Raw genomic sequence first — 25968 nt, 5'->3', positions numbered from 1 at the left:
AACGCCTCAAAGACCTAAAAAGATTGAAAACGGTAGCTACGTAAACAGAAATATGCCGCTGCCTTTAAAGCTTTTGAATCCTTCCGAAAAGATTAACAGTGAATTACATAGCAGTTGAAAGTTATTGAAAAATGGATAAAGACGAAAAAAAAAAAAAACTGACTCATGAAAGAGAAATTTAAGGTGCACGGATGGATGACAATAAATTTTCACTTAAGATGACATGTTTTAACACACAAGTAGTTTCAACTAGAAATTGTACGAGGAAAAAGAAAAAACCCAGTACATATCTGACAGCACAGAATTGAATTAAAAATGAGTCTCACAGATGCCCTCTTGAATGATTTGTCTGATACTTCTGATTTAGAGCTGGAGGGATTAGATGATCAAGAGTCGAGTAACTTTGAGAGCAATTCTTTGTCGGCTCAACCACATACTGTTCGTTACACAATAAACGACCTTCTCACATTATCAGACTTGGGTACGGTGCAGTCGATTAAAGAAATGTGTCCATTGCTAAACAAGGCGATACTACTTGATAAAAGATTGGATGAACTTCACGAAGATGTTGGTGAAAACAATAGATTATCAGCTAACGAGCAGGATCTTTTATCGCAAGCTAACGGCATGATTTCTAAAATATTTTCCAACTTCAGCGTTCTTAATGCCTTTGTTAAGGGGAAATATGAATCTGTTTGGCCTGATTTATACAGCATTGTTAAGAATCCATTAGCGTATATAAGACTGATCATGGGTGTCAAATTCGATATCAAAAGTTTCAAGGAAAAAGTCACAAGTGGAGATTTAGATTTCCTTACTAAGGATCAGATAATGTCATTAACAATGTCCAACAACTTTCTCATCAGAATGGGACAAAGCAAAATTCCGGATACACATATCCAACGTCTGATTTTGGAGGCGTGCGATATACAATTACAGATTAATCAGATACAACAGAAGTTTCGTTCATTTGTTACAGATCGTGCTCAGAAAATTTCTCCCAATCTTGCTGCTTTAGTTGGATCAACAGTGGCTGCGCAATTACTTTCTGTAACGAGTCTTGAAACATTATCTTGCACTCCAGCGTGTAATTTATCGTCTTTAGGTAAGTCGTCCATCAGTTCGGAAGGATTCATCTATAACTCAGATATCGTGAAGAGTGTCCCAGAAGATTTTAGGAAACAAGCCTTAAGACAAGTTTGTGCTAAGGTGGTACTGGCTTCAAGAATAGATTTGAATGCGTCCCGAACAAATACTTTGGATGATTCCATAGGCACCAGATGGAAACAAGAAATACAAGAGAGACTTGAGAAAATGATGCTTCCTCCGGAGAATGTAAGGGTCAAGCCTTTACCAGTTCCGATTAATCAGAAATCGAAAAAAAGGGGTGGTAGAAAGTTCAGGAAAATGCGTGAACGCATGAAAATGTCAGAAGTAGAAAAGGCGCAGAATAAAATTGCATTTGGTCAACAGGAAGTTACTAGGACTGATGCCTTTGGTGAGGAGATTGGATTAGGTATGTTAGGCAAGGAATCTGTAAGAGATATAGGGATTGTTCGTGGGGTCCAGTTATCTAAGGGAACCCGAGAAAAGCTAACTGCTTTTGCCAAGGGAGAGGAACAACCAAGTGGAAACGATAGCAGGCTTGCTAAGTTATTGTAACATACCAAGAGGAGTAAACACATGTGTATCAGAAAAGGTGCACTACACTTCCTTGTTTGTGCTTATAGATACATTAATTTAACATTTGGGGGAAAAGGTAAACATGGCGAGACAAAATTTCCTAATGCGGAAACTGAGGAATGTGAATGCTTTAAATGATCCATCTGAAAGTTTGTTTATGTTGACATATTAGAATGTTTTTCTTGTCCCTATCTTGATACTCCCAAGGACAACTACATCACTCTTAGTGTTGACAAAGTAAGTGAGGTTAGTGGGAAAGATGCCTATGATGAATGGTCTGTTTTCTAGGTCACCACAGAAGGATGACGAATATGTGGATGACTTATCCAGGGACGTTGAAAACATGAGTTTTGGTGCTCCGTCTACACCAAAGAAGAACACAAAACAGGATGGATCTTTTATGCACATTTGTTCCCCCGATAGAAACACAGAGCAAGTAGATTTAGATTTATTTCCGAGAAACAACAAGGAGAATACCCCTAGTGGGTCGCCTAATAAATATACATCTAGGGGTTACAGACAAAATAATTTGTTTCAATCACGGTTAGATCGGGAATTTTACACCAAAGCGAATGGGCCTAAAACCAAGCGTTTGGTTACAGTTTGTCAGATGTACTTTCTAGATTACTACTGTGATATGTTTGACTATGTGATCAATAGGCAACAAAGAATTGCTCAAGTTGAACGCTCTTTAGCTACTCTACCACCTGAAGAAGCCAATGCTCAATGGAAGAACTACGTTGGACGTGAGAGAGCATTTTTAAGGAAAAGACGTAGTAAACCCAAACATAAAGATTTTGACATTATCACACAAGTTGGACAGGGTGGGTATGGCCAAGTTTTTCTTTCCAAGAAAAAAGACACCAAAGAAATCTGCGCCTTGAAAGTTTTGAACAAGAAACTGTTGAACAGATCAGATGAGACTAGGCATGTGCTTACAGAAAGGGATATTCTAACAAACACTAGGTCTGAGTGGCTAGTGAAACTATTCTATGCATTTCAAGATGCTGAGAATGTTTATATGGCAATGGAATTTGTCCCCGGTGGAGATTTTCGTACGTTGTTGAACAACGCCGGGTACCTAAATCATCAGCATGCCAAATTTTATATATCCGAGATGTTTGCATCTGTTAATGCACTACACCAGCTAGGATTCACTCATAGAGATTTAAAGCCTGAAAACTTCCTTATTGATGCAAAGGGTCACATTAAGTTAACAGATTTTGGTTTGGCTGCTGGCTCTGTCTCTAACGATAGAATTGAGTCTATGAAATTGAGATTGAATCAGGTGAAAGATTTAGAGTATAAGCCAATTGAAAGTAAATTGAGTGAACGTCAGAAAATGTACCGTCTACTACGTACAAAGGATGTACAATATGCTCACTCAATGGTGGGCTCTCCAGATTACATGGCCTTGGAGGTCCTGGAAGGAAAACCTTACGATTATACCGTTGACTATTGGTCTTTGGGATGTATGCTATTTGAAGCTATTGTTGGATATACCCCCTTTTCTGGTCGCTCTTCTGATGAAACCTATACCAATTTAAAGAGGTGGAAAAGTGTGTTGCGTAGACCCGTCTATGACAATGGACAATATGTGTTCAGCGACAGAACATGGCAATTGATCACTAGATTAATAGCCTCCCCTAATGAAAGATTGAGATCATTTAAACAAGTTATTGAAATGCCTTACTTTGCGGAAGTAAGGTGGGATACATTAAGAGAAGTTGTTCCTCCATTCATTCCACAATTGGATAACGAGATTGATGCTGGCTATTTCGATGATTTTGAGAATGAAGAGGACCTGGCAAAGTATAAGGAAGTTATGGAGAAGAGAGCACGGGATGAACACAATGCAATGAGTGTTAAGGGAGATCCGAAAAACTTTGTTGGTTTTACCTTTAAGCATAAGGGGAATCCAGGAACGAATCCAAACAACATTCTGACACCTATAATGCTAAACGGTAGAAGTAGTGATAGGACACATTACCACCGTTATAACTCCCCATTCAGTACTTTATATTAAGCTAGATAATATTCGTTTTATAAAAAATGCGAACTAGTTAGTTCTATCGTAACAGCCGCTGCATTGATGATTTAGTTCAAAAGTTTTCAGAGAATAGTCTCGTCAGATCTCTTTTCGCATGGATTTTTTTTCCTTCATGTACCTAGCCTTTATATCTAGTAGAAATAACAACAAGTTGTTCTGTTTTCTTGACATCGAAACATAGAAGCATGCCCCAGGAAAAGCTAAAAATACTGGTATTCAACCCAGCAACCAAGAATTTAGCAAAAGCTGTGAATCTTGTCAACCGTCAACAAAGCAAAGCGGGACCTTTTGAGTTTGCACTTTTCTTGGGTGATGTTTTCACAGAAAACAATGCCACATATGTTGAAGAATTAAAGCCAGAAATACCTATTTACTATTCAGAAGGTGAGGCACAGTACAAGTCTTCAGAAAAATTACACGAAAACTTCAACTATTTGGGTGAAATTGGGGTATTGAAGCTGGCCAACGGATTGAAGATAGGATATGTCACGGGTGATTTAAAGAACAAGACTTCTGATGAGATTCTGTCAAAATTTAAATCTCAACATGTCGATATTTTATTGACCTATCTATGGCCAGATGCTATTGCAAAGGAAGAAAAATTAATACTGTCAGGAGAACCCAAGCTAGATTGCTTAATTGACAATGTTCAACCGAGGTATTGGTTTGCTTGTGGTGGAGAAAAAGGGAGGTTTTTTGAACGTGAACCCTATTCAATAAATGGTAGAATCACTAGGTTTATTAGTTTAGCAGCGATGGATGAAGGAAGGTGGTACTACGCTTTTCAAATCTCTTTGTCTCCGGAGTTGCTTCAAGAACCAATAGGCCCACCACCTATAGTCTTTAAAATTAACTCAACCTCCAAAAGAACTCTAACTTTAAGCAATGAAGAACCCCAAAAAGAGCAAAAACAGCTGGCAAAGCCTTTGCCGGTGATTACATCGGAGAGCTGCTTTTTATGCTTATCAAACCCTAACTTTGAACTGCATATGGTCATTCATGTTGGAAATATGGCATTTTTGACAGTTACAAAAGGCCCTCTGACACCAAAACAAGATTTTGGATTTTCTGGCCATGGGATGATTGTTCCTATAAATCACCACGCTACGTTACGTTTACACGCCAAAAGTTTTGATGATGCCCTACGGGTGGAAAGCTCTTCACTTTATAAGGAGATAACCAAATATGAAGAGAATCTTACTAGGATGTTTAGATCTTTGGGAGACTATTCCGTAATTTTCTGGGAAATCTCTAGGAAGAGAAGCGTGCATTCTCATATTCAGTTTTTACCAGTAAAAGATGACGTGATTATGAATTTTGAAAAGGTATTGCAAAACCAAATCGAGTTTTATAAAAGGTACAACACTGATACAATTATGTACAAAAAGTTTGAGTCAACTAGCGACATGACAGAATATTTTGACATCATTAATTCTGAAGATTATGTTTCATTTACTGTTCATGAGAAAACTAGGATAATACGATACTTGATCAAATTGGGAAATGATGACGATAAATATTTTGACGCACAGTTTCCAAGAAAAGTAGTGGCAATATTATTGAACCTGAAACATAGAATCCGTTGGAACAAATGCATAGAAACCGTATCTCAGGAAAGTGAACAAAAGCAATATTTCAAGAATTGTTTTCGGAAATTTGACATTTTGAAGGGGCAAGGTTGCAATTAAAGCTTTTATACAGTACAAAGCTTAAACACTGTTTGTAACATAGTCATGAAATACGTTGAGGGAACTCATGTCCAGCCGAGTTGACGGGTCCGTACTATGTTTAGCAAATAAAGATTGGGGTCATTTCTTTTAGTGTCTGTGAAACCCCAATGCATATCATAAATGATATGTTCTCATATTGATATTTTGAATAAAATCCTGGCCCACGGTTTTCTTGTGCAATAGTTGAAGAGACAGTTTATTGACTGAACATGAAGTCAAAGAAAGCCTGGCTTGCAATTCTTTTGAAAAACTCAAAACTATAGACTACGGTAAACGGATAAGCCCCCCTTTCTCTCCACCGCCCTCTTTTATTTCATGAAAATTCTACTTAGTTTCCTTAAATTCGCAAAATAAACCTGATGGACAGCTTTAGCAGGTATCAGAGTTTCACTTTTAGTTTTCTAGTTCCATTGGTAAACTCTTGAGGGAGGGGGAGTTGCTGATAGCAAATATCACTTGTTGAAAGTAGAAACAGTCATTTGGAAACTGGTAACTGTCGTTTAGGTTAAACATGTTCTTTTCTAATGGTTAAACAAATACACATGTTTGAAAACATGCATTGAAGGTCTTACTGATGAGAATCTTAATGTTTTTTTTGTCGGAAGATCTAAAAGTTTTTAAGTATTACGATTTTAGAATTACTAATCCCAACTATCAAAATGTAATAAACTATATAAAGATAGTCTAAACAAAATACAAAAATAAAGCCACATTAGCAAATGATACACCAATATACCAGGAAGCAACCTTCAAACTGAAACTCTCCAAATGTGCCCACGTAAGCAAAGTTCATTTTATATTGATTTGCTAGAGGTCACAGGGAGTGTACACTATAAAATAATATAATATCCACTTATTTGTGCAATAAAGTAATAAAGAAATGCAGTGGATGGTACTCCGAATGTTCATTCACGAATATATGCACTGATATGCACAGGATCCGTTTGAAGTCAAGCAAATATCAAATGGAAGGGAATGAAAGTGACTTTAGTAAAATATCCTTGGAAGTACCGCAAGTTGTATTCTTACATCGAAACTCTCACTTGTACTAATAAATTCACTCAATTGAATAACTGATAAACACCTTGTGCTATTATGGAGCTCATTTAAATAATTGAGCAGGTCATGGAAGCAATAATGTCAACTATAAACTCAATAAAACAAAAATTCGGAATTAATCCATGATAGCGAGCTCAAGAGCAGTCCTTATTGTACGTCACCTATTACATCGCTCTGCTCGGTAATGTTTTCTTTCTGTAAGAATTAAGAATCAAAGTCCTGAAGAACTGATGACTACCATATCCTGAGAGATCATATCAGCTGGTTCAAGGTTTGCAACTCACTTTATAGATACAGAATGAGTATAGTTATCACAGAGCCAAACAAAAACAACAACAGCATGTGTAATTCGATGTGTCAATGTATACTAGCCAAACGATCACCCGAGCCAAAACCGAAATTTCCCCAATTTTCAAAACTTTATACAACGTAGCCTTACTGTAAGTTCAAGTAGTGACCTTATAAAAATACATCCGTTTTGCAAGAACCCATGTCTTTGAGAACAGCATTGCCAAGCGTACTTGGTGACCAAACTGAGTATCGGTTTCGATACAAGCCCCTAGGTAGAATAACAACAGTACGACGGATTCGTTTAAGCACTATGGAAGAATAATTGCAAGTTATGTTTGATAGGGCAGAGAAAATTCTATTATAGGTTATTTTAGATAAGTATGTGCTAATATAATACTTTGCATCCAAAAATATAAACAGGTTTATTTTATCATCTCCGGAATTGAGCCCATATACATCAGAGGGTGATCATGAATGAAATATTCAATCTCACTCGCACTTTTAAAATATGTTGCCAAAGCGATCGCAAAGACGTAAACATACGATACAATATCAGGAAAGCATTGCTTCACCAGCAGATTGATGTCAGCACTTGATGTACTGGTAGATGTAATAGAAACGATTCATCAAGCTGAGAGATCACTGGGGCCGGGTGAAGTTCCAAGTAGTGCAGTTTTCAAACATGTACGAACATTATGGCAGCTACTACTAGGGATACGTGAATCGATTTTTGATTCCCACAATTACGAGTTATTTGAGCTACATTTTAAAGATACAGAAAAGATATTCACCGGGTTTAGATACTTTGGGTCAGACAAGGACTCTGTGGCCTTGAATTTGCACAATGGAGTAGGATCAACACAAGAATCTAGTAAAATTGTGGATCTCCTTGAAGAAGCAAGTGATGAAGGTAGCGAGACTTCAATTAGTTTCAAGTTGTCAATTCTGAATAAAGTACGGTACATTCTTTTCTGTCATGCCGTAAGATTAAAGGAGATACTTGATGAAACCAAGTTGCTCAGAGCTATCGAATCTTACATGAGAAATGATATTCTAAACACATCTAATCAAATTTCTGTGACGTTAGAAACTAATAACCCGACATTTGATTCGTGTTACAAATTATGTTTGGAGGAATCACTTCTTCAACCGTTAGAAATTTCTATTGCTGAGCTTTCACAGAGGACGCTAGAGACCTTTAAATTGTCATCGGATACCGCATTTTTTTTCGACTGTGATTTGCTATTTCGATTTCATAATGAAATGGTTGGCTTGTTGAAGCATGTTTTTAGGGAACATGATTACATAAACATAGAAATAGATGATTATTTCCGACATAACCCTATCTTACCGATTTTAAAGCCCATATACCGAAAGTTGGAAATCAGGGATATTCACGAGGAAACGCAAGATCGACTAAGTCAATCAGATGCGTTTAAAGAAGAGGAAAGGGCGCCGCTTATAACTGACCAAATACTAGTTCAGACATTAAAGGATATTTCCTCACTTAGTGTGGACAGTTCTAAACTGAAAGTTCCGTTGGATGTATTCTCTCAAATAATAAGAATTTATTGTAACCTTATTACAAAGGATGGAATAGATTCAGAAGATGATACTTTTGTTTTTGCTTTAAAGAAATGCATTTTTCAGTGGACAGAAAACCTTATAAATGATGAGGAATTTATCAAGCAAATATCCGAACTATCCCTAATACCCTTTGCTGCGCAATATAAGTATGGTGATGATATATTACCGAATCTTAATATGAGAATGGCTGTGTTTTTAGTGGGCCAGAATTTACGTTTAAGAGAATTGTACTTTTCCAGGTGGAAAAATAACACAGCAAGGAATGAGCTATTCACCGAAAAATTAAATCAGTGGAAAGAACGAATGTTAGGCAAGGTTTTAGAGCGCTGGAAGTGCAAGGCTAACACTATTATAAATTTGGCATATATTGATACCGCTGAATTAGATGTTTTGAGGATTAGATCTGCTTTCATAAAGTTGGTAGAAAAATATCAGCTATTCCAAAATAATCACCAAAAGGCCGAAACCGTCTTCATAAGGAAATACTTTAGAACTTGGAAGTTAAAGCTACGTCAATGTGCCAGAGAAAAACAAGATGCAGATGAGTTTTACAGAAAAAATACATTGAAACTATATATGAGCCTATGGGTTTCTGCTAAAGCTAATAATTTTTCCAAAACAACCGTTGAGTTTCAGTTCTTTCAGAAAAAAATATATTTCAATTTCTGGTGTGGTCTTATGGGGACCCAGAATAAAATGTACAAAACAGCCGAGCGTACTTATGATGCAACATTGTTGAGATATGGATTTTTGAGATGGAAAGAACGTTCGAAGAAACCGCTGTTAAAGCTGAACACCCTAGAGACATTGGCTAAAAAATACTGTTTGCAAAAGTATTTTGACAAGATGAAACTAGTCCAAAAGTTGGCTCAATTAGAGTCGCAGGTTGTTCTATATACTGAAAGAGAAATAACTAGAAGATATTTTCAAAGATGGCACAAGTTCAAGTTACTCACGGATTCCGAGAATATGCTATACCAACTGAATCGGCATAATATCATGAAAGCATTTTTTTGTCAATGGAGTGCAACACATAAAATGACAGATAACGCCCGTCAGTTCTATAGAAAAAATAGCATGTCCTCAGCTTTTAAAATATGGAAACTTGAACTTACAAAGAGAAGGGTGGAGTGTTTTCATGACGCCACGCAATTGAAGAAAGTACTTGATGTTTGGAAATTAAAGCTGCAAGAAAATAAATACAACAAACGGAAATCTTATGTTTTAATGCGTGGTGCATTCCTAAAATGGTTTGGAAAATCATCAAGTATCAAAGAGAGATTAGAAGATTGTGAATCTGCTTTTCAGATAATCCGTCTGACAACTTATTTTGGTTTTTGGCAGAAACAGAAAAAGCAGAACATAAAATTGAACAATATAGCAACCTCATACAATAGCGAAAGGAATGAGAGAAAAGACCGATTTCTGAAAATTTGGGCACTGGAGAAGATGAAGCTAAGATTGCGAAATTGCAGAACACGTGATAAGCAGCTTAAACATAGAGAAGGTTCTTTCAAAAAGAATATTTTACAGTTTCATTTCAACAGGTGGAAAAACAAAAATTTGGATTACCAGTACATCGGAAGAAGGGCAGATGAGTTATATTACAGCACCATTATCTCTCGATATTTTGAAATATGGCTACACAGATCAGACCAAGTTCTATCACTGGATGATAAGTTACAAGAAACCCTAGAGAATAATAAGTTTCAGAGAATGATGGAAGTTTTCACCAAGATGAGATTAAGACTTATGAAATCTCAATCAGATGAAGCTAATGCTATGAGGTTTAAGGAGCGTTGGGATAGGATGCGGCTAAAAGCACATTTAGACATTTGGAAACTAAAGAAGTCTAAGAGAACATCTCCTACACCAACTGCACGGGGTCGTCGTGTGCATTCAACCAATGAGAAGTTGCAGCTCGATTTAATCCCTGAGCTTAATCCCTACTATGTTTCTACGGCAAAAGGAAATGGCTCGCCAATACTGAAACCACCAATTCCTTCTCGAATGGAATCTATACTTACTAGGCGGGATTCGCAGTATGAGATAAGTGGTTCTGCTTTCAGAATGAACCAAGAGCTTCAAACACCAACTAATGATAGCTACAAAGGCTCGTCTTTGTCTTTCAGAACTCCCGGCCTGCGCCGAAATAATAGTCGGATACTAACATCTTCAAAGTTATCGCCAAGTAAAAACAATGTATCAACGGCATCAACTGATCGGATTCGGATGAAAAATGCCGAGGAAAGAATGAATAGATACAGTTTGTTGAGATCACCACCGAGAACGATACCATTGCAACGAGTTGATGAGCAAGAACACAACACTATAGATAGGGATGGTGACGACGGTAATATCTTTAAGGATGAAGGTGTTTTCGACACAACAACAGAAACAATGATAGACGGTAGTACTCCTATAAGTGAAAGAGCACTACGAACCAGGACATAAATGTTGATTCAAAAAGATTTGTATCTTTTTTTTTCCTAGATTTTCCATGTAAATTAATAGAACTGATTAAGTTAAATAAGTATACATATCCTAAGAAACGAGAACACTTAGAAATCGAAAGATTCAAAAGGAACCTTGTAAATGTTGATCTTTTGAGAGTTTGGGACCTTGAAAATCACCAATCTATAATCGCCTTCTCCACCTTCATGTTCAATAATATCAATAAAAGATTTTAAGATACCCCAACCGTTGTTTAGGTTGACTTTGAGTTGCTGCATCAACATATCGACACCAAAGGTCATTGTACCAGCAACAATGTGTGATTTGAATGATTTTGTGTTTTCTCTGGTAACGAAACCAATTTTTAGTGAATTGACACCAGCGAGAGCAGATTGAGTAGTCCATTGAGAAATCATGTTATTATTCTTCTTGACTTCGTCAATAAAAATGTTTCCCTGAGACGAGCCATGAAATTTGGCTCTCCAGTCATTCGATTTGTATTGCAATAGGGCACGGACTGACAATGTGGATGATGCAAGAATGTTATATGCATCAAAAGACGTACGTACAATGATAGGAATGGTGCCTTGGTCATCATCAGATGAAGTACCGTTAGGCAATTCATACTTAACATACTTGTAAGCTTTAGAGATTGCCGCAGATGATGCAATTGGAGATTTACCTTCAAACTTTTTAGAGTTTGTACCAAGTGAGCCTTGAACGTAAGAGTTGGTTATCTCTTCGAATTCCAACTTCAAGTTTGCAGGATGGTTTACATCAAATTCTTTGAGATCAGCAAGCGGTGCATTTTCATCTATAGGAACGTAGAAAGTATCTTCTCTCTTGTCAAAGAAGATCTTACCATCTTTTTTGGTAACAATTACATCCCATGAGGCATTGGATTTTGGTGCACACATTAGTTGAGCAATAATTTCATCAGTGATGAAAACTTTAGCTGCACCCTCGGAGGCAAAGTTCTTCAAGTTTGGATCTTGAGAAGAAGTTTGGTGTGTAATGACCTTAATAGTTGGCTCTAATGGAGCCACGGTGTTTGTTTCGTACTTCTTTTGATATTGGTACATTGTACCATTGGTAGATAAAGTAATTGGTTTTGGGGTATCTAAGTTTAATTTGGTTAGTTTATTAAATTCAATTTCTGCAACAGATACCCATTTCTCACCAATAGCAATAGATCCGTCACTTTGTTTGGTTTCTTCAGCGTTCCACTTATTGGATCCCCATTTGTTATTGTTACCATTACCCCATTTGGCTGGTTTTGAAGCAGCTGGTGCAGATTTCTTGATAGATGGAGCCACTGTCTTCTTTAAAACAGATGCAGCATCCTTCTTCTTGGTTCCAGTAGTATTTTGCTTTCTACCACCCTTTAGGACAGCTTGCTTTTGAGTAGTAGAAGTAGTAGTGTTTTCAACCAAAGAAAAACCTTTGTCTTCAGTCTCTGCACCAAACATTTTAGCTGCAGATGCACCGTAAGCATGGTATACGTCTCTCTTCTTCTGGTTAGCGTTACCCTTCAATTGTTCTTCTTCCTTGGAAACTTGCCAATCAGCAATTTTTCCCAGTTTATCACTTTTAATGAATGGGGCGTATGGAACACCATTAAATCTTAATGATGAAGGAGTGGTTTTAGATGGTCCCCATGGCTCTTCAACCGATGGAAGATTTGAAAGATCTATATTGAGTAAAGACATTTGTAGCTGGTGTTTCTAGTGCAGTCTGTGTATGAGGTAAAACTTGTTTTATCATTCGACAGGCAGTGTACATGAAAAATATGCAAAAACTTGTCGAAAACTTTTTTTAGGTCTTTGATTCTCCTCGCTTTTTCCTCATTTCCCAAATTGCTTGGATAGTTTAATTTGGAGTTTTGTATTTGCAAAGGAGGGCAAAAAGCAGTGTGTTTTCTACTTGGTGAACAGCATTTATCTCTATCTGGCAAATAAGGGCAAATAAAAACAACTGTCAAAATGGATTCCATTAATGTCGATGTCACACATTTGAAAAAGGGCGAAGTTTCCATGGGAACGTCTATCATGGCCGTCACATTCCAGGACGGTGTTATCTTGGGTGCAGATTCCAGAACAACAACAGGTACTTATATTGCCAACAGAGTCACCGATAAACTCACTCAGATCCAAGATAAAATATGGTGTTGCCGGTCCGGATCAGCTGCAGACACACAGGCGGTTGCGGACATAGTGAAGTATCACCTTGATTTGTACAAATCCACGAATGGTAGAGCTCCAACTACGCATTTAGCTGCCTCCATTTTCCAGGAAATATGTTATTCCAACAAAGATGCATTGAGTGCAGGTATCATCTGTGCAGGATACGACGAGAAAAACGGTGGCGAAGTATATAATATCCCCATTGGTGGTTCTTTGCATAAACAGGACTATATTCTTGGTGGTTCTGGTTCGATTTTCATTTATGGTTATTGTAAGAAGAATTACAAAAAGAACATGACCAAAGAAGAGACTATCAAATTCATCAAAAACTCCCTCTCGCAAGCTATAAGATGGGACGGTTCTTCCGGTGGTGTCATCAGAATGATCATATTGACCAAGCAAGGAATTGAAAGACTCATATTTTATCCAGAAGATTACGAGACTGATGACCTTGTGCAGGACTGAAAACCGATATAGTTCTAAAACTGTATAATTTATAAGTAGCTAAATAGAAAAACACGGAAATGTGAAATGTGAAATGTGAAATGTGAAATGTGAAATGTGAAATGGAAAATCGAACTGTACACGAGAACTTGAAAAATTCCCTTACCTTGTAAACGCATCACTTGTTCGCCCATAGGTGATCTCTAGCTCTGCATACATCCGTTCCGTGCATAGAGCTATAGAGAGATTGGTGCTTTGTGATAATGATGGAGAATAGCTTATTATCTAGATTGGCAGAGTATCTTAGGAAAGACAAGAAATTCCAATTGTTCAACACTAATACTACCAAGAGATGTGTTCCAGTGATAGCCAAACCTAGGCATTCAAAACCCTTAATATCCACAAAGACAGTTCACTTTTGCATTCTTTTTGATTCGCTTAAAACACCACTGTTGGCAATTGAAGTGTTCACTTATCTTTCCTTCTACAAAACCAGAGTTGAAAAGCTAGTTTATGTCAGTAAAGTTGACACCACGGGATTGACAATCTCTGACATCAATGTTGCTGGATTTGTAACTGAATACCTGAAATATATAGTTGGCCTATCAATTAGTACATTACTCAAAGACTTGAAATTCACTAAAAACCAAACAAATGTTCAGAATCATGCCAAATCGAAGGAGATCTTTGTCTCTGAGACACATTTCCGGTTGAGCCAACTGTATGAACAAGCGAGAGGAAATCCAGCTTATCTTAACAAATCCAAAAAGAGTGTGGATGCTCTGGAGTACATTCTAGAACTTGGAATTGACCCGAGGGTTTTAAATGAGAAGAAAATAAGTACCAAGATTGTACTATTTACACGATCAGAGAAACAGTATCTATTCCCGGGTTCGGTGAAGAATAAAGGCAAGCATGTATTGGACGGGGACTCACTGCTAAAATGGTGGCTTAAAAATGTCGATTTGATTGTTAACAATTGGCTGCCACAAAATAAGTTTCTGAACGTCCTCAACCTGGAAGATGCAGAAATTAGAAGATTCTTCCCGTCTCCAGATTGGAAAGTAGGTACGGTTTATGATGAAAATGGTAGTTGGCCCGCAATTTATAACATCCCGTTACTCCCTGATGATCCAAAGGGGAGGTTTTTAGAGCATTTGGTAGTAGAAGGTAGAGCAAAACAAGTATCGTTGCAGAGATACTGGCAAGAACTAGCCATAAGACAAGAGTTTAGATTTGGTGCTACGGTGGGTTTGATTGGTGTATCCGGTATAATAACCACTACAGGCAATTTACACTCTGAGATCATCACTAGCTCGTCCTCGAATCAGTTTGTTGAGCTAGTAACATCAAAAGATTACTCCGACAAAAGTGATTGGATTCTGCTCTATGACGAAATCCAGAGTGTGGTTAAGCTGGACGGTTTTCCTATATTGGGTAAATGTGAGAGACGTAAGAGGAGTAAGGAGAATATCGAGCCGCAAGCTATTAACACGTTGTTTTGTGTCAGAAAGAAGAAGAAGAAGAAAACTTAAACTGTTTCCTATAAATGTCGATCATTTCAAGTTAAGGAACATAAAGGGAAGTATTTCTAATAACGTTTCAATCATAAACTATCTAGATGCTCCAAGTAAACTACAGTTACCTCCCTGAACTTGATAGTACTCTATAAATAAAGAGAAGCTCCGATGAGAAAAGATTGCTGATATATCGACTCCGCAGAGGTGGTAGTCATGTATAACTTCCATTTACAACTACGCCTACCATAAAGCCAACTAGAGCAACCAAAAAGAAACTTCACATTCCATCCATATAGCATTGTTTCTGGGCACATTCACGCACAATAACGCAACAAACGTTGACACCTTTGACACCAACAAGGAACCGTTGAAACAATAGGCGTCTCACCCAGTTTCCCCCCCCCCCGACCAGTCTACATAAGTCTCGGAGATAACAGACACCAGCACATTGGCGATCTAAGGAAATGCAACAAGTACATGGTGTGAAGGCCATTCAAGTCCTAACGTTGTTGATGATGGGATCTCTAACAAAGGTTTTGCTTTTCTTGTAGAACATCTAAAGCCTTAAAAAAGATTACGTAAAACCGTTGGTGGGAGGCACCACCTGTCGCAAAACTGTTCCTGGATAGATGTATTGGTAAACCTGTCGATTAGTCTGAATGATCCCCAGTGAAAGGCGTCATTGGACAGCTCGATTAGGTGGGAATTACATACAACGCACTTACCAGGGTACATATATCCTAAAAATAGGTGATGTGCTCTCAGAGTGCTGCAGATAGATAATTGGCAATAGACTTTGAGATGGAAATGTAACAAATTTTGATCGCGAGGGACTGGCGCACTCCAGAGGCCGTCTGTAGTTGGGGCGTATTTTTGTAGTTGATGTGTCTCTCTAAAAGCTGTCTTGGAGACCCCGAAAGGAGCAACCAATTCCCCAAACCATTTCAGGAGAAACACTTGGCTATTCTTTCCTTCTGCAGTCTGTCTTTTTAAAAACAACATGGCATCTCTACACGAACTAATACCAGTGGTGAATAAGCTCCAAGATATCGTCACCAATACCTCTTTGACTGATCTCGACTTGCCATTATTGACTGTGATTGGCTCCCAATCGGCAGGTAAGTCATCGGTCCTGGAGAACATCGTGGGCAAAGATTTCTTGCCAAGAGGCACGGGCATTGTCACAAGAAGACCCTTAGTCTTGCAACTTATTCACATCACGGGCGATGATCCACTTTTGTCTAGGACAGATTATGTTTCAGATGAAACGAATGATCCTAACGAGATGACGCTAGAACAGCATTTGAAAAATCAGACAAGCTCTTCATCGCAGTTGGAGAACACCTCCACCTCTGCACCGATTGCAGAGTGGGGGGAATTCTTGCATATTCCAGGTAAAAGATTCTATAATTTTGATAACATTAGAAAAGAAATTGAGAATGAAACCTCTAGAATTGCTGGTAAGAATAAAGGTGTCAGTAGAATCCCAATAAACTTGAAAATCTACTCACCAAACGTGTTAAACCTTACCCTTGTGGATTTACCTGGTTTGACAAAAATTCCTATTGCGGACCAGCCAGTTGACATTGAAAGACAAATCAAGAATTTGCTATTAGAGTACATTTCGAAACCAAACTCGATTATTCTAGCCGTCACTCCTGCAAACCAGGATTTGGTTAACTCAGAAGCATTAAAGTTGGCAAGACAAGTTGATCCGCAGGGTAAGAGAACCATTGGAATCTTGTCCAAATTGGACTTGATGGATCACGGCACAAATGCCTTGGATATTTTAACTGGTAAAGTTTATCCGTTAAAATTGGGATTTATTGGTGTTGTGAACAGATCACAACAAGATATTATGACTAGAAAATCCTTGGAAGAGTCTTTGGCTGCAGAAATGGAATTTTTCAATAGTCATCCTGCTTATAGAAGTGTCGCTTCTAGATGTGGTACCGAATACTTGGCAAAGACGTTGAACAAAACATTAATGAATCACATTAGAGAAAGGCTACCGGATATTAAGGCAAAGTTGAACACTCTAATGGGACAAACAGAGCAAGAGCTAGCTTCTTATGGTAATCTAAATGTCGTTTCTAAAGAAAATAGAGGAGGCTTGATTTTGCAACTGATGAATAAGTTTGCAAATAATTTCATTAATTCTATTGAGGGTAATTCCAGTGAAATTTCAACCAAGGAGTTGTGTGGTGGTGCCAGAATCTACTATATTTACAATGAAGTTTTGGGAAACTCTATGAACTCTATCAATCCTCTACATAATTTAACTGTCACCGATATTAGAACTGCGATCAGAAATTCAACTGGTCCAAGAGCCTCCTTGTTTGTTCCTGAGTTAGCTTTTGACTTATTGGTGAAACCTCAGATCCAATTACTCGAAGGACCATCACATAGATGTGTTGAATTGGTTTACGAAGAATTGATGAAGATCTGTCATAACTGTGGTAACCAAGAACTATCCAGATACCCTAAGTTGCATGCCAAACTGATTGAGGTTGTTTCTGAACTATTGAGGGAGAGACTAGGCCCAACAACTAAATATGTTGAAAGTCTAATTGAAATCAATCGTGCCTATATTAATACCAATCATCCAAACTTTGTTGGTGCTGCGCAGGCAATGGCCATGGTGGCGGAAGAAAGGCAGAAACAAAAGGAACAAGAAAAACACGTTAAAAGGGAAGAATCCACACGTCCAGCTCATCACGAAGATGGGTCAAAGATAGCCAAAGCGGCCGCATCTGCCGCTGTTGCTCATCAACCAAATGGAAATGTTTTGCTTGAAAAAGAGCCAAAGGAAAAGCACCACCACAGGTCTGAATCGACAATACTGAGCGAACTGAAAGACACTGAAAATGCTACTCCAGCTCCTACTGATTCTAAACCAGAGAAGGAAAATTTCCTCAATTATTTCTTTGGCAAGAAAGAAGAAGCACCACATAAGGAGACAAGTATGACACCTTTTAGCTACCCAACTGAGACTGAAAGCAGTGAATTGCAGTTTCATGTGGAGCCGCAAGTTTCACTTCAAACACAAATAGAGCAATTCCATCTCAATGAAGAGCAACTGTCGGAAAGAGAGCAACTTGAGTGTGAATTGATCCGTAGATTAATTGCCTCTTATTTTTCAATTGTTAGGGAAACTATCAGAGACCAAGTTCCGAAGGCAATTATGTGTTTACTTGTCAATTTCACTAAAGACACCGTTCAAAATCAATTGGTCCAGAAGTTGTATAAAGAGTCCCTATTTGATGATTTGTTGTATGAAGATGAAACTCTAATTCAAGAAAGAGAAAAATGTGAAAAGCTTCTAGAAAGTTACAAGGAAGCTGCTAAAGTCATCAGCGAAGTCATGTGATGATTGAATATCTTGTATATATGGATGTAAATACATAAATAGTAGAATCATAAAATCACTTAGTAAATAGATTAGAGAACAACGAATTTAATAATGCTTCTCGGTTGAGCCCCTCGCCAATGTTTACATTTCTGTAAAACTTTGTCCGCTTATATATTCAACAACTCTACCAAAATCTGGTTGGTACTTGAAATGTGGGTCGTAGGACACATAAAACTTAACACACATTTCTACTCTTAGAGTAATATGACAATAGATGGATTTTGGAATGAAGTGTCGAAAAAAATAGATCTGAATAAACATCGAGTTACTTTTAGAGATTATGCGTATGAATTCTATCATAAAAATCAACGATTCCTAAATGTTGGAATAGACATTTTCCAGTGGATATTTGAGCATGGTTGTTCTGTGGAGGGAGGGCTAGAACAAAGTAGAGGTATAACATCGTTGTCGGAAAATGAGCATGTGATAGCGCTCATTGTTGCCGGTATATCGAGTAAACTCAAAACTTTGACTGGCCTACCAATTAATTTTGTTATCGTTTTTGATGGAAAACTGAAGAACGAAAAAATGCGATGGAGTAGAGTGGAAGAAGAACATAGTTCACTAATCTTTGAAAAAAAATATAGAGAAGGGCTGGACTATGTGAGATCCAATCAGCATATAACTAAGGGAAAATGTGTTGAAGCTGTCATGAAATTACTCGAAGCATGGAACGTGAGCTATATTGTAGCACCGGGTGATGGTGAAATCGAATTGGCCAGACTAAACGATGCTGGCATTATTGATGCTATTATCTCGAATGATGCAGATAGTTTTGCATATGGAGCCAAAACTATTCTCCGAAACTACTCACGGTACAAGGAAGACAAACCAGCATCTGGGAGATCCACTGAACGACTTAATCTAGAATATATGGTTACTCCAGTGACCATGAAAATGCTTAACGAGATTAATTTAGATACTCACAAAATTATGTTCATTGCATGTTGTCAAGGTGATGATTTTTCAAAAGGAATTTCATCTATGGGAATCAAGAAAGCTTGGGCGTTAGCTACTATTGAGGTCAAAGATTTTGATCCTGTGCATGAACTGAGAAATATATATGTAAGCAAAAACAAGCTGGATTATATACAGGGAAAACTTCCTTATGGATATGAACAACGAAAAAGGCTTTTAAAGGACTATCAAGAAAAGTTGAAACAAAGTATAAAAGATCATGGAAGACTATATTTTGGACGAGTCACAGCTTCGAACATTACACTGCCAAAAGACTACATATTTGCGTCTCATTATTATCCTCACTTTGCACCGATGATATTTAAACATAGGCACACTGACACTAATATGTTAGAATTACAAGGTTCTTTGCCTGTTGCTATTAGCCTTCCGGAACTACCCCAACCATTGTCAGTAAAATCAGTACATGGAAGCCGAATATACGTTAAATGTGGGAACAATTCCACGTACCCCGAGCATGTTATGGAGTTTACAGATTATGTCTCTGGGCCACAAATCGAAAATTTTAACAGTGATTATTACCATTGGTTTGAAAGAATCAAGTATAATGCTATTTTCACTCTAACAAAGTCAAACAAAAGCAATCTAGAAGGCATGGAATATGTTTCAGATTACTTGGGTGGCTCGTTTGTTTGGAGAGCTATTCTTAATAAGGAAAAACTAGGTCTAGAAACCTCTTCGGTTTTTATCAAAGCTACAAAAGTTGTAAAGTTTTCATCTCAAGAAGCTACCTTTTACCAAGTGAAATACTATCCTAGAAAAATATTCAAAAAACTTTTGAATTTGCCTGATTTTCGTTTAGATGAAAATTTCAATGAGATTCAAGATAAAATTGAGCATGTGTGGCTACCCGAACAGCTCCTTAAAAGCCATTGCAACGGAATTGAAATTATCAGATATTATAAAGCTAATAAAACACCAGGGAGCACTGATAAAAAACTTTCTAAAACTAAGAATGTAACTCCACAAAAGGCAACTTTGGACTACTATAGCAAAACTGACAAATCTCCTATAACAATACTAAATAAATCGCTCCCAGTTTTGAATATATTCAATGCTTCTAAACACAATTTGGAGGACCGCTCTGTGGGTACATCACCCAGTAAAAAGCTTAAGCTCGGTCAAGTAGAAGGAAGACTTTTTCAACGCAATCATAGTATAGTGATCCCACTGAATAATAAGATTGGTAACACTGGCATAATTGACAAAGCCCAAACACCCGACGATCCAGAAACGTACCGTGTTCTGAACAATGCTAATACAGCCAATATAGGCCAACTAAACGAATCATTCCTAAACCTTACCGATGACGATGCAGATATTTCTAGCGAGTTAAGCTTCACAAAGTTTCTTAACGACGCAAAGGCTAAAGATAAAGCTGATCAGCGTCATTTCGAGGTAACCCCCGCATCAGAAGTTTCCGATAAGAAATCTACTAATTCATCTAAACTAGTAAGTACGCTGGGTAACAATGATACATTCGGGAGAAAACATTTGAAAAAGAATAATAATGCTGTTTTAAGAGGACCGAGTTTTATGGATCAGGTCACAAGGTTGCAGGAAGTACCTGCAGGACCGGTTACCTCGGAGACTGATTTTTCTTTTGAGGATGACTCAGAAATAAAACATGTACTCTTAGGATTAAAGAGAAAGCAACATGGAGATGATAAAGAAATTGCACAAACACACACACAGGAAAAAATTGATTTAACCTCAGACGACCCATTTGATGACGATAGTACATTTTTACGTGGAATAGACAACCTTGAGTCTAACCTACAGACTAAACCTCAAAATATATTGCCTGCAAAAAATAGTGGAAATGATAACATATATGAGATAAATGGACCTGGAAAGTGTATATCCGAACAAGTGGGGGAATATAATGTTGACCTTACAATTTTGACTCCAAGCAGAGAATTTGAGGGGAATGAAGGAGGTGACAGGTGCAATGAAATACCATTAGGATCGCATAATACTTTTATTGAAATAGAAGCCGACGACTATGCTACTGAGGCTAAAAGTTGTTTTTCTGCAAGTATGGTTGATATAACAACAGAATACCGTAAATCTGGCATCACTAGTGTCGAAGACAAATCACATAATAATCCTCCATTCTATTCAGCAAAAGATAGTAGTGGCGACGTACTGTTGGCTGAAAATACAAGTGATGACGACTTGTCAATGTTGTAAAATATAGATTAATCAATCCACTCTATTCTGTAACTATATGATACAAGTATCATAAAACTATTGTACTATAGCAGAGAGAAAGACTAGGTGCTGAGCCTTCTATACTTAAAATATTTTGCGAATCTTCAAATGAATTTTTCAGTTTTTTTTTTTATTTTTTCTTTTTGATATTGCTTGGCAGCCCTTTTCTTTTGCCACTCCAAGATAAGAAAAATCTCTGGCAAGAAACAATAATGGAAGACATCAATCTTGATTCAATTATAGTCCCTCATCCTTCAGATAGAGTTTTTAAAGATGATTGTATGTTTTCATTTGATACAGCCTTTGATTCACCAGGATTAGACATCTGTATGACATGCCATCAAGCATTTTCAAGAGGTGAACACAATTATACCAGCATGCATGGGGAATTCTATGATCACCGGGTATTTCTTAACTACAAAAAGATCAAAAAAGTTCAAAAGGGAGAGCAGCAGCCGCATAAGATCATGAAATTAGAAATAAAGGAAAAGGCTGAAGATGAATTATTTGATACCAAATGTGCAATTTATTTGCAAAACACAGATACGACTATTGAATATCCAAATAGTCAACTGCCAGTGAAAGTTTCACAAGCTGCAGATGCCTTGATTCATTTTACGTCTTCAGAGAAGAAGGAGGAAATTAAAGCATGGGAACAGGAAATCAAGCCATGTAGGCATTCTATTTCAATTAATCAATCAACAATACCGAATTTGCAATTGAAGAAATGTAATGATTGTGAACTAAAGGAAAACTTATGGATATGTTTACATTGTGGTAACTTGGGATGTGGTAGAGCACAATTTGGAGGAGTTTCAGGACATTCACATGCTATGAAACATCAAAAATCACACCCCGATCATTGTGTTGCCGTTAAATTGGGATCTCTGTCCACAGATATTGCAGACTGCTATTGCTATGAGTGTGATGATGAAGTTAAAGTTCCAAACCTAGCTGTATTATTAAAAACATATGGAATTGATATCACCAACTTTGTTAGAACAGAGAAATCATTAACCGAACTACAAATAGAACAAAATGTCCAATGGGATTTCAAGATTTCAGGAGATGCAAATGGTGAGATAAAGCCCGTCTTCGGTGAAGGACTTACTGGATTTAAAAATTTGGGTAATTCGTGCTATATGGCATCATGCTTACAAGTGTTATTCAGTCTGGGGTCATTTCGGGAGGCATTCTTCAATCCTGACGGGATGCCACTTGATAAAATACTAGGTAATTTAAAACCATATGAGGATTTGGAGACGCAGCTTTTCAAAGTTGGTGATGGTCTGCACAGCGGAAGATATTCCGTGCCAGACGAGAGTACTACGGAGGTAGTTAAATATCAACGCGGGATTAAACCTTCTGGATTTAAGTCGCTTATAGGCCAAGGACATCCAGAATTCAGCACGATGTTGCAACAGGATGCCTTTGAGTTTTGGACGTACCTAATAGACAAGATTGAGAAGGAGAGATTGACTGGTCAAATTGACGAATCTCCTACCAATTCCTTGAAATTGGTGTTAGAGGATAAAATAAAATGTACCAATTGTAAAGGTGTTAGGATTAAAAAAGAAGTAACAGATAATATAAGTATTCCGATTTCAATCAAGCAATTGAAAGCAAAGAAAGATGGTGAGAAGGTATACCAGCCAACTACAATTACCAATAGCATATCTTTTTGGAATTCTCCTGAACTGTTTGAGTATGAATGTCCAATGTGTAAATGCAAACAACCCGCTACAAAGAAAACATCTTTTAAGACAACTCCCAGATATCTTGTGCTGAATCCGCAGCGTATTGTTCTCGAGAATTGGACTCCTTCTAAAGTTAGTGTCCCTTTGACTCTTGAGGAAAAAATTTGTCTTGAACCGTTCAAATCAGAAGGTTTACTTGCCGATGAAATTGAATTGCCGGAAGAAGATTCCGCACAAGAGTTTAAATTTGATGAGGATGCGATGTCAAAATTGCTCGAGGTGGGCTTCACCGAGAATCGTGCTAAACATGCGCTATATGCTACGGGTAACAATGATGCAGAGGCTGCAATGAATTGGCTATTCTCACATATGGAAGATAGTGACATCGACAAGCCATTCACTCTTCAATGTGACAATCTAAGCTCGAAAGGACCGTTAGAAAATGTGGATAAGGAAAAATTAGCTAATCTCACAGTAATGGGATTCGATGAAAAATTAAGTGTTAAAGCGCTGGTTTTGAACGATGGCAATATGGAAGCAGCTGTAGAATGGTTATTTACTCATCCAGAAGATGATGGGGTATTGCCAGAGCTGGAAGTTAAAGTAGACATCAGTAAAAAATTAGAGGCAGAGAAAGGAAGTTATGATTATGAAATAGTTGGGGTTATATGCCATAAGGGAAGTTCTGTACATTCAGGGCACTATGTTGCATTTATAAAGAAAATGATTGATGGTGCTTCCCATTGGGTTTTATTTAACGACGAAAAAGTTGTTCTTGCAAGCAGTGAAAATTTAAAAGAGTTAGAAACATGTGGTTATGTTTACGTGTATCAACGAATTGATGTTTAAATGGTGTATATATTGCTTAAAAATAGATATATACTTCAGTTTGAAATAATTAGCGTATTATTAAAATAAGGTTAGGTGACTAAAAGAACAATAAGTAAAAAAAGTAAATAATTCAAAATAAGCAAAGATATGTTAGTAAACACGAAGCAGCTGGTGCATTTTAATAGCCAGAACGAGAGGCGAAACAAAGAAGTTGTGGCTGAAAGGGAGATAGAAAGAAAAACTGAATAGTAAATGGTGTTTTATTTAGATGAAAGTAAATTAACTAATCAATGAACGAACAAGAAACTCTATTACCTGCAAGAGGTAACAAGCTCTGTTACTTGGTATCATTTAATTTTGCTTCTAATTTGGAGACTTTCTCTAATAAATCATTATTTTGTTTTCTTAATAATGCTATTTCTATATCTTTTTCCTTTGATTTCCCATAACTTAGCATTCTAGATAATTCTTCGTTTTCTTCGGAGAGTAATTTCAACTTTGAAATAATCTTATGAGAGACTTCTTGCTCATCATATCTACCATTTTTATAATTGGTCGGATTAGGATTCATTGAAATAGCAGTAACTAACGATTCTAGTCTTAGTTTTGTATCGTTTAATTCTGCCTCAGTTGATTGAATTTTATCGACTAACTTGTGATATAGTTCTTCATAATTTTTAGGTACCTCGAAATCACCTTGTGTATTTCCTTTTGTTTTCAAAACAGTATCATGGAATTCCTTCATCTTCTCTAATTCAGATTCCAATTTAGAAATAATGATGTCTTTCAATTGCAATTTAGTTCTATAACTTTCATTATCAAACTGTTCATCTTCAGCAGTTAATGGTTCATGAGTTATTGTTTTTTTCAGATTTCTAGGATCAAAACTACTTGTAAACTGGTGATTATTGTGGTTAGGTGAAGTAACATTGTTGGTGTTAGAATTGGTATTAGTATTAAAATAGTTCAGTTGATTACTCAAAAATTGTGATTGAGTTGGGTTATTATATGATGGGGGTTGAGAGGTTGGCTTAGACTTATAATTAAAATGTTGATAATTTTGCGCAGCTTGGACGTGATGATTCGTGAGGGGTTCCTGAGCTTGCCCTTGAGCCTGATGTTGCTGTTGTTGTTGTAATAGATAACTAGTATAAGTGTTACTATTGGGCCAGTTTGTATTATTATGAGGATGTAAATTAGTTCTTTGGTTTGAGACGGCGTTAATAGATTTAGAGTTGTTGTTCTCTTTCTCTGTATCATTAAATTGGCGATTGAACCCGATATTTGAGTTGGAGAAGTAAGAATTTTGGATCATTGAAGGAGTGTTCGCATTTGACAATGATGAGGAAGGATCTTTTGTCGACAATTGCAACATCTGAAAAGATAGCGGATCCATTTCGACGTTGGATAGTTTACTCTTACCTGTATTGGTATTCGATCCTGGCAAGGAGGTTGGGAATGAAGTTGCCGTATCATAATGAGAAGCAGAATTTGAGAGGGTGCTGTTAGCGGCAGAAGTGGCGGTTCTAGTATTGGAGAGTTCATTCTGAAGCTGGGAGTGTGTTAAGTTGTTCCAGATATCGACATTCGGATTGCTGGAAGTGGTATTGGAGGCGGGATATAGAGAAGAAGTGTCGATCTGTGAGTAACTTTTGTAATTACCGTTGGCAAAAGTTGTTGAATCCATCACCACAAGGCTTTCCTGTGTTTCAGAAGAAGAGGCTCCCAAACTACAGTGGTTTTAAAAGACAACACAAAGGAAAACATCCCTTGTAAACGATGAGCCCGTCCAGGTGACTGGTGGCAATTTTAGGGCAAATGTTTCTCCCAGTGGG

At 37.4% G+C, this 25968-nt stretch overlaps 11 protein-coding genes across 11 annotated transcripts; 9 read left to right on the top strand and 2 right to left on the bottom strand.

Annotated features, from left to right (window-relative positions):
• Window positions 1-315: 315 nt before the first annotated feature.
• C5L36_0A08030 (uncharacterized protein) lies at window positions 316-1662 on the top strand (the record flags this gene model as incomplete). Its single annotated transcript, XM_029463820.1, has 1 exon — window positions 316-1662. One exon carries the CDS (start codon window positions 316-318, stop codon window positions 1660-1662), a length of 1347 nt encoding a protein of 448 aa, XP_029319680.1.
• A 280-nt stretch (window positions 1663-1942) lies between these two features.
• On the top strand, window positions 1943-3709 carry C5L36_0A08020 (uncharacterized protein; the record flags this gene model as incomplete). The annotated part of the gene is made up of 1 exon (XM_029463819.1): window positions 1943-3709. The coding sequence occupies one exon, from the start codon at window positions 1943-1945 to the stop codon at window positions 3707-3709; it is 1767 nt and encodes a 588-aa protein (XP_029319679.1).
• Window positions 3710-3918: 209 nt separating this feature from the next.
• On the top strand, window positions 3919-5421 carry C5L36_0A08010 (uncharacterized protein; the record flags this gene model as incomplete). The annotated part of the gene is made up of 1 exon (XM_029463818.1): window positions 3919-5421. One exon carries the CDS (start codon window positions 3919-3921, stop codon window positions 5419-5421), a length of 1503 nt encoding a protein of 500 aa, XP_029319678.1.
• A 1974-nt stretch (window positions 5422-7395) lies between these two features.
• C5L36_0A08000 (uncharacterized protein) lies at window positions 7396-10854 on the top strand (the record flags this gene model as incomplete). Its single annotated transcript, XM_029463817.1, has 1 exon — window positions 7396-10854. The coding sequence occupies one exon, from the start codon at window positions 7396-7398 to the stop codon at window positions 10852-10854; it is 3459 nt and encodes a 1152-aa protein (XP_029319677.1).
• A 107-nt stretch (window positions 10855-10961) lies between these two features.
• On the bottom strand, window positions 10962-12563 carry C5L36_0A07990 (uncharacterized protein; the record flags this gene model as incomplete). The annotated part of the gene is made up of 1 exon (XM_029463816.1): window positions 10962-12563. The coding sequence occupies one exon, from the start codon at window positions 12561-12563 to the stop codon at window positions 10962-10964; it is 1602 nt and encodes a 533-aa protein (XP_029319676.1).
• A 273-nt stretch (window positions 12564-12836) lies between these two features.
• C5L36_0A07980 (uncharacterized protein) lies at window positions 12837-13502 on the top strand (the record flags this gene model as incomplete). Its single annotated transcript, XM_029463815.1, has 1 exon — window positions 12837-13502. One exon carries the CDS (start codon window positions 12837-12839, stop codon window positions 13500-13502), a length of 666 nt encoding a protein of 221 aa, XP_029319675.1.
• A 242-nt stretch (window positions 13503-13744) lies between these two features.
• C5L36_0A07970 (uncharacterized protein) lies at window positions 13745-15016 on the top strand (the record flags this gene model as incomplete). The annotated part of the gene is made up of 1 exon (XM_029463814.1): window positions 13745-15016. One exon carries the CDS (start codon window positions 13745-13747, stop codon window positions 15014-15016), a length of 1272 nt encoding a protein of 423 aa, XP_029319674.1.
• A 985-nt stretch (window positions 15017-16001) lies between these two features.
• Window positions 16002-18371, top strand: C5L36_0A07960 (uncharacterized protein; the record flags this gene model as incomplete). The annotated part of the gene is made up of 1 exon (XM_029463813.1): window positions 16002-18371. One exon carries the CDS (start codon window positions 16002-16004, stop codon window positions 18369-18371), a length of 2370 nt encoding a protein of 789 aa, XP_029319673.1.
• A 246-nt stretch (window positions 18372-18617) lies between these two features.
• On the top strand, window positions 18618-21584 carry C5L36_0A07950 (uncharacterized protein; the record flags this gene model as incomplete). The annotated part of the gene is made up of 1 exon (XM_029463812.1): window positions 18618-21584. One exon carries the CDS (start codon window positions 18618-18620, stop codon window positions 21582-21584), a length of 2967 nt encoding a protein of 988 aa, XP_029319672.1.
• Window positions 21585-21817: 233 nt separating this feature from the next.
• Window positions 21818-24151, top strand: C5L36_0A07940 (uncharacterized protein; the record flags this gene model as incomplete). The annotated part of the gene is made up of 1 exon (XM_029463811.1): window positions 21818-24151. One exon carries the CDS (start codon window positions 21818-21820, stop codon window positions 24149-24151), a length of 2334 nt encoding a protein of 777 aa, XP_029319671.1.
• A 319-nt stretch (window positions 24152-24470) lies between these two features.
• C5L36_0A07930 (uncharacterized protein) lies at window positions 24471-25820 on the bottom strand (the record flags this gene model as incomplete). Its single annotated transcript, XM_029463810.1, has 1 exon — window positions 24471-25820. The coding sequence occupies one exon, from the start codon at window positions 25818-25820 to the stop codon at window positions 24471-24473; it is 1350 nt and encodes a 449-aa protein (XP_029319670.1).
• Between the last annotated feature and the right edge of the window lie 148 nt (window positions 25821-25968).

This window comes from Pichia kudriavzevii, chromosome 1 (assembly GCF_003054445.1).
Source record: "Pichia kudriavzevii chromosome 1, complete sequence".
NCBI classification, from domain to species: Eukaryota; Fungi; Ascomycota; class Pichiomycetes; order Pichiales; family Pichiaceae; genus Pichia; species Pichia kudriavzevii.
The sequence above is the reverse complement of the archived record's forward strand: the minus strand, read 5'-3'. Positions and strand labels throughout refer to the sequence as shown.